The 12,993-nt window shown below is 48.3% G+C and overlaps 1 protein-coding gene across 3 annotated transcripts in view; it reads right to left on the reverse strand.

Annotated features, from left to right (window-relative positions):
- The window catches only part of ZNF341 (zinc finger protein 341), a gene marked incomplete at both ends in the record, with an annotated part of 52,494 nt that extends 40,353 nt beyond the window's left edge, over positions 1 to 12,141 (reverse strand). The window contains 4 exons of one of the 3 annotated variants that reach the window (XM_080716706.1): positions 417 to 566; positions 4,743 to 4,939; positions 7,131 to 7,241; positions 12,102 to 12,141. In XM_080716706.1, the coding sequence (XP_080572832.1) occupies positions 417 to 566; positions 4,743 to 4,939; positions 7,131 to 7,241; positions 12,102 to 12,132 (489 nt within the window). Of the gene's footprint in view, positions 1 to 416; positions 567 to 4,742; positions 4,940 to 7,130; positions 7,242 to 12,101 lie in introns of those variants that run through there. The other 2 variants (XM_080716704.1, XM_080716705.1) reach the window with 2 other exon arrangements.
- Positions 12,142 to 12,993: the final 852 nt, after the last annotated feature.

A 12,993-nucleotide genomic window follows, 5' to 3' on the forward strand; every position in this document is an offset into this window, starting at 1 on the left:
CCAGTACCATAAAAAAATAAATCGAAAAAAAAAAATATATATATATATAGGGCTGGGGGTATAGATCAGGGGTAGAATGGTCCTGGGTTCAGTCCCCAGTACCACAAAAATAAATAAAATAAAATAAAATAATAAAATAAAAATGGAAGTCAAGGTAGCCGGACTATGACTATGAAGCCACCTCATTGGAGGTGGACGTTCCTCGCTGGAGCAGGTTTGCCCAGGGCAAGGCTGGCAGGCTCCCTCGGTGTTGGGGAGGGCTGGGCCACGCCGCCTTCTCTCTACAAGATTCTGAATCTGTGGAAGTTCATGTGCAATCCTAGAATCAAGACCCTGTGAGACTTGCCTGGGGCGGACAAGGCCCTGGGTCCAACCCCAGCCACACACACACACACCCTGTGGACGGGCCTCCTTACCTGCACGGGCGGGGGCCCCTGGGGCAGGGGCTGGTCCAGGGACGTGAAGGCTGACATGGCAGACAGGAGCACGTCATCACTCACCAAGATGTTCCCCTGCACCAGCGTCTGGATCAGCGGGGATGGGGGCACTGTGATGTATGTGGAGATCTGAAGGGGGTGGGGAGAATGTTTGGAGATTTCTGAGGCTCTGTAAGGAAGCTGAGGGAACGATGCGGAAGATCTAAGTTTTGAGTCCTGGGCTCCATTTCCACCTCTGATGCTCCCTGCTGAGTGACCCTGGGCAAGTCGTTGGACCTCGCTGAGCATCCATTTAATCATCTACCAGTAAGTCACACCTCTCTGAAAGCCACATATCCTATGACCTAGCAATAATACTGCTTGGTTTCTATTCTAAGGAAACACTCACTCATGGCCACAAACGAGAGGATTCCACACAGCCATGTTACTAACGATAAAAAACAACAGTAAACTGGGCTTGGTGGCGCACACTTGTAATCCCAGCTTTGGGGAGGCTGAGACAGGAGGACTGCAATTTGTGGACAGCCTCAGTTACTTAGTGAGGCCCTCTGCAACTTAATGAGACCCTGTTTCAAAATAAAAATTAAAAAATGGGCTGGGGATGTAGCTTAGAGGTAGAATACCCCTGTTCCATCCCCAGTACCACACACACACAAAAAAATAACAGTAAATAATCCAAGTATCCATCAATAGGTGAATGGATTAAAAATAACAAAATAAAGCCGGGCCTAATGGCGCATGCTTGTAATCCCAGAATTTGAGAGGATCTGGGTTCGAGGCCAGCCTCAACTATTTAGTGAGGTCCTCCAAAATTTAGTGAGACTGTTTCCAAATAAAGAATAAAAAATAGGGCTGGGGGTGTAGCTTGAAGGTAGAATGCCCCTGGGTTCCATCCCCAGTACAACAAACAAACAAACAAACAAACAGACAGACATGGAATAGAATCTATACAGCATGAAAAAACAAACTGCCTATTAATGTGCACATCACATATTCTTATTTTTTTTCTTTTTGTGGTACTAGGGATTGATCCCAGCTCATTCTTGGTTTTTTGTTTTTTGTTTTGTGGTACTGAGGATTGAACCCAGGGGCAGTCTACCTTCGAGCTGCACCCTGAGCCCTACTTTTTGTTCTTTATTTTGAACTCAGGGTCTCACTGAGTTGCAAAGGGCCTAAGTAGCTGAGGCTGTCCACGAACTGCAATCCTCCTGTCTCGGCCTCCCGAATGCTGGGATTACAAGTGTGTACCACCATACCCAGCTCCAGCTTATTCTTACTTTATTATTTATTTGTGATACAGGGGCTTGAACCCAGGGGTACTCTACCACTGACCTACATCCCATTCACGGACAGCCTCAGCTACTTAGTGAGGCCTCTGCAACTCAGTGAGACTCTATTTCAATGTAAAAATAAAAGAGAACTGGGGGTGCAGCTTGGAGGTAGAACACCCCTGGGTTCAATTCCCTAGTCCACAAAACATAAATAAACAAAAATAAAATAAAAAATAAATTCAGGCTGGGGGTGTACCTCAGAGGTAAAATGCCCCTGGGTTCAATCTCCAATACCATAAAAAAATAAAATGAAATGAAATAAGTTATTCCTTCACCCCAGGACTAAAAAGATTTCCTTGCCGGGCATGGCGGTACACACTTGTAATCCCCGTGCTTGGGAGGCAGAGACAGGAGGATCGTGCTGGTTCGGAGCCAGCCACACTGGCTTAAGAGACCCTGTTTCCACATAAAAAAGTTAAAAAATAGGTCTGGGAGTATAGCCCGTGGGAGTGTATCCCGGAAGTAGAAGGGCTTCCAGGAAGCCCAGTACCACCAAAAAAAAAATATATATATATATATTTCCTCTCCCCCCTTCCCTTTGTTTTGAAGAACTGGGAATGGAACCCAGGGGCATTCTATCTCCGAGCTATACCCTAAGCCTTATTTTTTTTTTAATTCTTTATTTTGATACAGGGTCTCACTGAGTTGCAAAGGGCCTCACTAAGTAGCTAAGGCTGTCCGTGAACTGCAATCCTCCTGTCTCAGCCTCCCGAATGCTGGGATTACAAGTGTGCATCACCTCGCCTGGCTTCCTCTCTCCTTTTATTGAAAAAAAAAAAAAGTGAGGAAGGGGAATATGTTCTGCTGGCAAATCACAAAATCTAGGAGTCAGAAAAATAACTAGGTTCTGTGCCAGGACAGCCTGTGGCAACCTGAGAAGTGGGATGAGGGTGGGCTTATTTTCTGTGTGTGTGTGTGTGTGTGTGTGTGTGTGTGTGTGTGTGTGTGTGTGGCACTGGAGATGGACGCCAGAGACATTCTACCTCCAAGCTAAACCCCCAGCCCAATTTTATTTGGAGACAGAGTCTCACTAAGTTGTGAAGGGCCCCGCTAAGTTGTTGAGGCTGCCTTTGAACCTGTCATCCTCCTGTCTCAGCCTCCCAAATGCTGGGATTACAAGCAGGCACCACCATGCCTGGCTTGATTGAGCTTATTTATGGCAGGAATTATGTTTATATGATGATAAAGGTAATGACTAAGGAGACACAAGGAGGCCGGATGAAAACTGTACCCCCCACCTGGGACACGCACAGCCGCCTTTATGAGGGATTCTGGACTCTGAGGCTCAACCCGAGGAGTCTGGAACCCGTGTGTGTATTACTGGAGACTGAACTCCCAGGGGCATTCTACCTCTGAACTACACCTCAGCCCTATTTTTATTTTGAGAGAGGGTCTCACATCACTTTTCGAACTTTTGGCTAAAGTCAAGTGTAAAACAAGGTCTCACTAAATTGCAGATAACCTCACTAAGTTGCTGAGACTGGCCTCGAACTTAAAATATTCTTGTCTCAACCTCCTATGTACTGGGATTATAGGTGACATTATCATGCCTGGCTTTAGAACTGAGTTCTTTTTTTCTATTTTCTAGCGTGTGTGTGTAATATATATATATTCTGGGGATTGAATCCAGGGGCAATCTACTTCTGAGTTACTCCCCCCATCCCCCAGTACTTGAGAGGCTGAGACAGGAGGATAAGGATTTGCAGCCAGCCTCAGTTACTTAGTGAGGTGCTCCGCAACTTAGTAAGACCCTGTTTCAAATAAAAAAAAAAAAAAAAAACTGGGTTGAGGGTGTAGCTCAGAGGTAGAATGCCCCTGGGTCCAATTTTTTCCCTGTATGTATGTATATATGTATGTATGTATGTGTGTGTGTGGTATATATAGATATATATATATCACACACACACACGCTAGGTGCAGTGACCTATCCTGTAATCTTAGCACTTGGGAGGCTGAGACAGAAGGATTACAAATTTGAGGCCAATCTTAGCAAGCAATTTAGTAAGGCCCTCGGCAACTTCATGAGACCCTGTTTCAAAATTAAAAATAAGGTAGGCACATGCCTTTAATCTCAGTACTTGGGAGGCTGAGAAAGGTTTGAAGCCAGCCTCAGCTACTTTGTGAGGCTCTCAGCAACTTAGTGAGACCCTGCTTCCAAATAAAAACTAAAAATGGGGCTGGGGGTATAGCCTGGAGGTAGAAGGCCCTGGTTTCAATTCCTAGTACCACACACCAAAAAAAAAAAAAAAAAAAAATTAATTAACTGACTTTAAAATTTTAATATAATTAAATAAAATGGTACTGGGTGTAGCTCAGGTAGAACATCCCTGAGTTCAATCCTCAGTATCAAAATAATTAAACAAATAAAATAAAAAGGGGAAAGGCATGGTGGCGCATACCTTTAAATCCCAGTATTTGAGAGACTGAGACTGGAGGATCACAGGGTCAAAGACAGGCTCAGCAACATAGTGAGACTCTCAGCACCCTAGCAAGACCCTGTTTCAAAAGAAAAACTAAAAGCCCTAGGGTATAGCTCATACTCAGAGGTAGAATACCCCTGGGTTCAATCCCAACGACCACAAAAATAAAATAAAAATTAAAATGGTGTTCCTGTGTTCAATCCCCAAACCAAAACAACAACAAAAAAAGCCCTCTTAACAAGAGCCCTTCCCCAGGTACCATATACAATATGACAAGACCCACCGTGTCTTTGCATTCCTTGTCTTCTGGCATTTAACAGGCTGGAGAAAGTAAAGTGTTATCTACTTGTTTGTGTACTATTCCTCTCACAGTGGCTGACACACAGTAGTGCTCAAGAGACTCGATGAACCAAGCATGAGAGCGCACACCTGCAATCCCAGCCACTCTTCAGCCTGGGCAACACAGCAAGGCCCATCTCAATTTAAGAGAGAGAGAGAGGGAGAGGGAGAGAGGGGGGGGGAAGGAACTGCTAAACAGATGAATGATTGAATACCTGGCGACTGGCAGGAGGCGGGGCCTGCTGGACTGCGGCAGAGGCTGCTGGAGGTGTGTAGATGCTGTTTGTGGCCAGGGAGGCCGTGGCCAGGGCAGGGGCACTCCCCTGGCACTGCTCCCGCTTGTGGGTCATAAACGCTGGCAGTGAGTTGAACTGCTTCTTACACTTCCCGCAGAGAAAGACATCCTCATCATCTACGGGTCAGAGCCGTGGTGCAGCAGGAAGGGGTGCAGAGGGTGCAGAGGAATGGGGGAGAAAGGAAAGCGTAAGTCAGGGGCGTCACGGTGAAGAGCAGGAGGAGACAGCAGCAGCAACGCGGAGAGCGGCAGATCCAAACAGCACTTTGAGTCACCACGCACGCATCCAAAATGAACCACGCGATCTGAAGGAGCTTTCAAAGCCACACCTGCAGGAAGAGCAGCATGTGCATCCAGGTAGCAAAGAGTTGGGAATCCGGCAACCTAGTGAGACCCTGTCTCCAAATAAAAAATAAAATTGGGCTGGGAGTGTGGTGTAGCTCAGAGGTAGAACACCCCTGGGTTCAATCCCTAGTCACACACACACACACACACACACACACGGGCTGGTGATGTAGCTTGGAGGTAGAATGTTCCTGGGTTTGACCCCAAACACACAAAATACAAAAATAAAGCTGGGCGTGGTGGTACATGCCTGTAATCCCAATATTTGGGAAGCTGAAACAAGAGGATTACAGGTTCAAGGCCAGCCTCAGCAACTTAGCAAGATCTTATTTCAAACTAAAAAATAAAAAGGCTGGGGGGTTGTAGCTCAGAGGTAGAATGCCCCTAGGTTCAATCCTCAGTACAAAAATAAATAAAGAGCTGGGGGAAGCTGGGCGTGGTGGTGCAGGCTTGTAATCCCAGCATTTGGGAGGCTGAGACAGGAGAATCTTGGCTCGAGGACAGCTGCGGCTATTTAGTGAGGCCCTTTGCAACTCAGTGAGACCTTGTTTCAAAAATGAAGGATAAAAAATAGGGCTGGGAGCGCTGGGAGTGGTGGCGCATGCTTATAATCCCTGTGCTTAGGAGGCAGAGACAGGAAGATCGCGCAGGTTCGAAGCCAGCCACACTGGCTTAAGATACCCTGTTTCCAAATTTTTTTAAAAAAGTATAAAATAGGTCTGGGAGTATAGCCCAGAGGTAGGAGGATTTCCAGGAACCCCAATACCACACACACACACAAAAAAACGTAGGGCTGGGCATGTAGCTCAGAGGTAGAATGCCCTTGGGTTCCATCCCCAATACCACACACATACAAAAAAAAAAAACTGGGGTTCAGCAAGCTAAAACGAATTCCAAGGAGTATCTTAAGATTCCTATGAGAAAGCCAGGCGTGGTGGCACAAGCTTGTAACCCCAGCGCTTGGGAGCCTGAGACAGGAGGATCACATAGGTTCGAAGCCAGCCTCAGCTACTTAGTGAGGCTCTCAGCATCTTAGTGAGACCCTGTTTCCAAATCAAGTATAAAATAGGTATGGGAGTATAGCCTGGAGGTAGAAAAGCCCCTGGGTTTCACCCTCAGTAACACCAAAAAAAAAAAAAAAAAAAAAAGATTCCTATGAGATATGACCATTATCCCTATTTTGCAGATGTGCAACCTGATGCAGAGAGGATAACTCACTCACCCAGGGCCACAGAGCCAGGAACTATGGAAACAGGGTTCAAACAAGGCTTTTCTCTCTCTGTCCCTAAAGTTGTTACCAAATACTCAAAAATGTTTGTTGAATAAATAAGTGAACACACAGTTTCATAGAAGGATTTCCAAAAGAGGTCTTTTGCAGCTGGGAGTAGTGGCGCACGCTTGTAATCCCAGCATTTGGAAGGCTGAGACGAGGATCGCCATTCTCGGACAGCCTCAGCTACTTAGTGAGGCCCTCTGCAACTCAGTGAGACCCTGTTTCAAAAATAAGAAAATAGGGCAAAGGGTGTAGTTCGGAGGTCAAATGCCCCTGGGTTCCATCCCCAGACCCGCAAAGAAAAAAAAAAAAAGGTCCTTTGCCCTCTCTGTGCCTTGGGACTTGACCTGTAAATTGAGAAACGCATGCTCAGTCTGTTCTTTTGATGGAGGCTGTGAAATGACTTCCAGGGCAAAGATACAAGCTCTGCCAAGCATCAGAGCATCAGTGCCAGCCCATTCATTCACTAAGTACACAAGAGAAGATGTCCTCAGAGCTAAGCAGAGAAAGGCGTGAGTCTACAGGTGCAGAAATAAGGGGAATCTAAAGGTGCAGGGACGTGGAAATAAGGGGAGAGGATTCTGACACCAGAGGATGGCCAGGGGCAGTTTACTCCCATCCCCCACGTGACCCCACTCAATCCTCAGGAAAAGCCACTCAAACTTCGCCAGCGAGCAGAGCAATACTCACCCAATGGCTGGATGGCAGGGGGTGCACTGACACTCTGGCCTGTCGGATCAGGCACTGCTCCTTGGCCATCCAACAATGACTGGACAGCCAGGACCGTCTGATTGTCCATTCCTGAAAGAGGCAACGCAGTCTGTGGAAGGTGGGTGGGCCTGGCACCCCTCTGTCTTCACCCTCATGAGCCCGAGCCACTGCATAACCACCGGGGTCTAGACGGTGGCTGTGCCCAATGTGTTCTCTCCTACTGTGTGACAAGATTTGGGACTGGAAACATGCTACCAAAATAAAGATGATACACCTCTGCCTCTGGTGTCTGTGTGTGTGTGTGTGTGTGTGTGTGTGTGTGTGTGTGTGTGTGTTCCTAGGGATTGAACTCAGGGGCATTTTACCTCCAAGGTACACCCCCCTTTTTATTTTTATTTACTTATTTATTTTGCCGTACTGGGGATGGAACCCAGGGGAATTCAACCTCCAACTACACCTCCCAGTCCTATTTTTTATTCTTTGTTTTAAAACAGGGTCTCACTGAGTTGCAAAGGGCCTCACTAAGTAGCTGAGGCTTTCCTTGAACTGAGATCTTCCTGTCTGAGCCTCCCAAATGCTGTGATTACAAGTGTGTGCCACCACACCCAGCTAGAGAGTCTCACTACTTTCTGAGACTGGCCTCAAACCTGCAATCCTCCTGTCTCATTCTCCCAAGTACTGGGATTACAAGCATGTGCCACCATGGCTGGCTTCTGTCCCTCTTGAAACTGGGAAGTGCCTGCGTTCTGGGGGATGTAGGTGAAGGTGTTGTACAGTAGCTTCCAGGAAGATTTTCTAAACCGGGTGCAGTGGTGCACACCTGTAACCCCAGTACTTGGGTGGCTGAGACAGAGGTACTGCAGATTTGAGACCAACCTCAGCAATTTAGCAATACCCTGTTTCATAATAAAAATAAAACAGGGATGGGATATAGCTTGGAGGTAGAATGCCTCTGGATTCACCCTCCAATACACACACACACATTTTTTTTTAAAGAGCTGCCTAGTAAGTGACCCCATCTTTGTCCCATCCCCTATTCTGCTTCGTAAACAGGAATATGGTGATGGGTAACCGGCGTGCTAGCTGGGACACGAGGAGTGTGACCTCATCAATGGATTCCTCCACTGATGAGTTCATAACTGAGCGGACTATTGGGAGGTGATGGGACGTGTAGGAGTGCGGTCGCCAATTTCCCCTGAGCCAAATTCCAACTCTGAGCCACAGCTAATCTTACTGGAGACCCAGGGCCTTCACCCAAACTATGAAGCTTTATTTATTTATTTTTACACCAGGAATGGAACCCAGGGCCTCACACATGCTAGGCAAGTGTTCTACCACTGAGCTATATCCCCAACCTCTTTTTCCTTAATTTCATTTTGAGATAGGGTCTTGCTAATTTGCCAAGGCTGGCCAGGCGTGGTGGCACACACTTGTAATCCCAACACTCAGGAGGCTGAGAAGGGAGGATCGGGTTCACAGACAGCCTCAGCTACTTAGTGAGACCCTCTGTAACTTAGTGAGACCCTGTTTCAAAATAAAGAATAAGCCGGGCGTGGTGGCGCACACTTGTAATCCCCACGTTTGGGAGCCGGAGACAGAAGGATCACACTGGTTTGAAGCCAGCCTTGCTGGCTTAAGAGACCCTGTTTCCAAAATTTAAAAAATATATAAAATAGGTCTGGAAGTGTAGCCCAGAGGTAGAAGGGTTTCCAGGAACCCCAGTACCACCAAAAAATAAAAAATAAAAAAAATAAAGAAACAATAAAGGCCAGGTGTGGTGGCGCACGCTTGTAATCCGCGCACTTGGGAGGCTGAGACAGGAGAATCCTACAGGTTCAAAGCCAGCCTCAGCTACTTAGTAAGGCTCTCGACAACTTAGTGAGACCCTGTTTCCAAATAAAATATAAAATAGGTCTGGGAGTATAGCCCGGAGGTAGAAAGCCCCTGGGTTCCACCCCCAGTACGAAAGAAAGAAAGAGAAGATGGAAGGAAGGAAATAGGGCAGAGGGTGTAGTTTGGAGGTTGAATGCGACTGGGTTCCATCCCCAGACCAACAAAATAAATAAATAAATGAACGAATAAACAAACAAACGAATGAATGAATGAGTGAAATGCCGAGGCTGAACTTGCCCCCCTCCTGCTTCAGCCTCCCAGGTAGGAATTACAGCTGTGCTGCCAGCTTACACAATACTCTTGGGTATTGTCCTCGGGTATTATGGGTTGAACCCAGGCCTTGCACATCCGCAGCCAGCACTCTGCCTGTAAGTGCATCCCCAGCCCCATAATATTCTTTTTCCTTGGGTGCTGGGGACTGAACCCAGGGGCATCTACCTCTGAGCTCTGTTCCCAGCCCTATTTCACTCTTGTTTTGAAACAAGGTCTCACTAAGTTGCAGAGGGTGTTACTAAGTTGCTGAGGCTGGCTGTGAACCTATGTTTCTTCTGTCTCAGCCCTCAAGTACTAGGATTACAAGTGTGTGCCACCACGCCCAGCTCCACTGTAGTATTTCTTACAATTGCATGTGTATCTGCAGAAAAAAATCTCAAAATAAAATGATTAAAAAAAAAAAAATTTGGCCCAGGCCAAGCCCAGGGCAGGGGCAAGGAGCACCAGGACTGAGAGGAGAGGGCTGAGCACTCCACGGAGCCAGGGCAAAAAGAGGACAGAGAAGAAGAAGAATTCAGCCTGTCTATAACTGAACTCAAATGTCATCTCCTACCCCTAAGTGTGTCCCTCTTCTGGTAATCCACTGTTCTACCAAACATGCCCCAGGGCACGCCTCGAGCTTGTCCCCTGACTGCTGCCCCTTCCATTCCTTTGCCTTGGCTAAGTCTAGCCTATTCTGCTTCCTAGGTAGGTCTCAAGTCTACTGTTTCCTCTCCTCAGCTCCCCCAGCCCAGCCACCCTGCGTTCTCAGATGGACAACCTGGGGGTCTCCTCGAAATCTCCCAGCTGCCATTCTGGCCCCTCCAGTCTGTTCCCGGGGCAGCTGAGGTGAACTTTATAAAACATACATCAGACCCGAGGCTCCCCTGCTGAAAACCTTTTCTTAGCTTCACACTGATCCCACGATGAAGCTCAGAAGCGCCAACACACCACAGGGGCTCATCTCTAGCAGCTGGCCCACCCTGAACTGCGAGCTGGGGAGCCCTCTCCGTCCCCAGGGACTTGCAAATGCTGTCCCCACCAGAGGAGTCGCCGAGAGCCCCCCACCCAGCAGCAGCAGGGCCCCGCTGCTCTTCTCTCACCCAGCAGGCAGGCGAATGTCCTAGGGACTGGGTTTTATTTATTCATTTATTGGTTTTGATGCTGGGGATTGAACACACTCCACCACTGAGCTATATACCCCTAGCTTATTTCTTTTATTTTTTTCATTATTCAATACACAAGTACATTCTTGTAATCAACACTCAAATAATGCAACCTAAAGAGAAAGCAGGCCTCACTCCATCCTCCTGCGCTTGGGGATACAGCCCTCACTGACCCTGGCCCTTCACAACCATGACCTCCTCCTTATTTACATTGCAACACAAAACAGCACCGGAGGATACCTGCTTTCACCGTTTACTTTTCTTTCTTTCTTTTTGTATTTTTGTGGTACTGGGGATGGAACCCAGGGGCATTCTACCTCCGAGCTAAACACCTAGCCCAATCTTTTATTCTTTTCTTTGAAACAGGGTCTGACTTGCAAAGGGCCTAAATAGCTGAGGCCGTGTCCCAAACCGCAACCCTCCTGTCTCAGCCTCCCAAATGCTGGGATTACAAGCGTATGCCACCATGCCTGGCTATCATTTACTTTTACTTTTTTTCTTTTTTTGGGGTTGGTGGTGAGAATGGGGACTGAATCCAGGGGCATTCTACCTCCAAGCTACGCCTCCAGGCCTTTTTATTTTGAAACAGGGTCTTACTAAATTGCTGAGGCTGGCCTCCAATCTGTGATCCTCCTGTCTCAGCCTTCCAACTACAAGGATTTTACGCGCAAACTACCTACTCGGCTCTTTCTTTTTTTGTGGTTCTGAGGGTGGAACCCAGGGGCATTCTACCTTTGAGCTACATCCCCAGCCCTATTTTTTATTCTTTAATTTGAGACGGGGTCTCACTAAATTATAGAGGGCGTCACCAAGGAGCTGAGGATGTGGGCAAACCGCGATCCTCCCTTCCTGTCTGCCTCCCAAGTACTGGGATTCCCTGCGTGCGCCTCCACGCCCGGCTTTCTAGACTTCTACTTCTATACTTGCTTGTTCTATTCTCTCTCTCTCTCCTACCACCAAATTGGGGGGGGGGGGGCTGCGTTGTAACTCAATGAGAATTCCTGAAACTGAAGCCCTTTGGTAAGGGAGCCTCCATCACTGCGCAGCAGGAACTCTGGCGGTCAAAGCAGAGCTCACCCCCACCGCCAGTCGGTCCGGTCCCTGGCGATCTGCACTCGCTAAGGATCTGATACCACGCGCCTCCAAGAACATTCTTGGTATTTCCCAAAGCGTCTTCTCCGCGCCCTGGGCCTGGGCTCCTGAGGCTGCCCTTCCTCCTAGACGCCCAGCAGGTGCACACAGGCGCCCAGGGTTTGCCGACAATTCCGAGCCCCTCCCCGGCGGGTCACAGGGCTGCCGGCCGACCCGAGGCAGCGCCGCTCTCCCGCTCCTGGTCTGAGTGCGGCTCACGGTCCGTGCGCGCCCGACCCCGGGCCGGCACACGGCGGCGCCTCTCTCGCAGGTCGGGGTGGAAGAGGCGACGCCCGGCCCGCTCCCGGGAAGCCCGTCGAGGTCGGGGCCCGCGGCCGCCCGAGCCCGGCGGCTGTCCCGCCCGCGCCCTCCGCCCGCCCGCCCGCCCGCCCGCGGCTGTTCCGGCCCGCGCCCTCCGCCCGCCGCCGCCGCGCCCTGGGCCCGCGCTGCAGGGCGCGGCGGGAGGGGGCGCGGCGCGGAACAGCCGCCGCCCGCGGCCGCCGCTCACCCTCCAGCGCCTCGAAGATCGCCTGCGCCATCTTGGAGCCGCCGCCAGGAGCATTGTGGGAACCGCGGCGGCCGCGGGGCCGAGCCCGGCCGCCAGGGGGCGCGCCGCGAGCCCCGCCCCGGAAGCCACCCCTGAGCCCAGCTCTTTGGGGGATACTAGAAGGCGAGCCCAGAGGCATTCTACCTCCCGCTACACCCCAGCCAGCCCTGTTTATATATATTATATACATAATATGTGTGTATATATGTGTGTGTATATATATGTGTGTATATATATAATATATGTGTGTGTATATATGTGTGTATATATAATATATGTGTGTATATAATATATATGTGTATATGTGTGTATATATAATATGTGTGTGTGTATATATATGTGTGTGTGTATATAATATATGTGTGTGTATATATATGTGTGTGTATATATATATGTGTGTGTATATATATGTGTGTGTATATATATATGTGTGTGTATATATATGTGTGTGTGTATATATGTGTGTGTATATATAATATATGTGTATATATAATATATATGTGTATATGTGTGTGTATATATAATATGTGTGTGTGTGTATATATATATATATATATATATATATATATATTTTTTTTTTTTTTTTTTTTTGGCGGGTCTGGGGATGGAACCCAGGGGCAATCAACCTCCAAGCTACACCCCCTGCCCTATTTTTTATTCTTTATTTTGAAACAGGGTCTCACTGAGTTGCAGAGGGCCTCACTAAGTAGCTGAGGCTGTCCGCGAACCGCGATCCTACGGTCTCAGCAGCCCGAATGCTGGGATGACAAGCGTGCGTCACCACGCCCTGCTCCTATTTTATATATTTATTGGTTGGTTGGTTGTAGTGCTGGGGGTGGAACCCAGGGGCATT

The sequence above is a fragment of the Muscardinus avellanarius genome (assembly GCF_963383645.1).
Source record: "Muscardinus avellanarius genome assembly, chromosome: 19".
Taxonomy (NCBI): Eukaryota; Metazoa; Chordata; class Mammalia; order Rodentia; family Gliridae; genus Muscardinus; species Muscardinus avellanarius.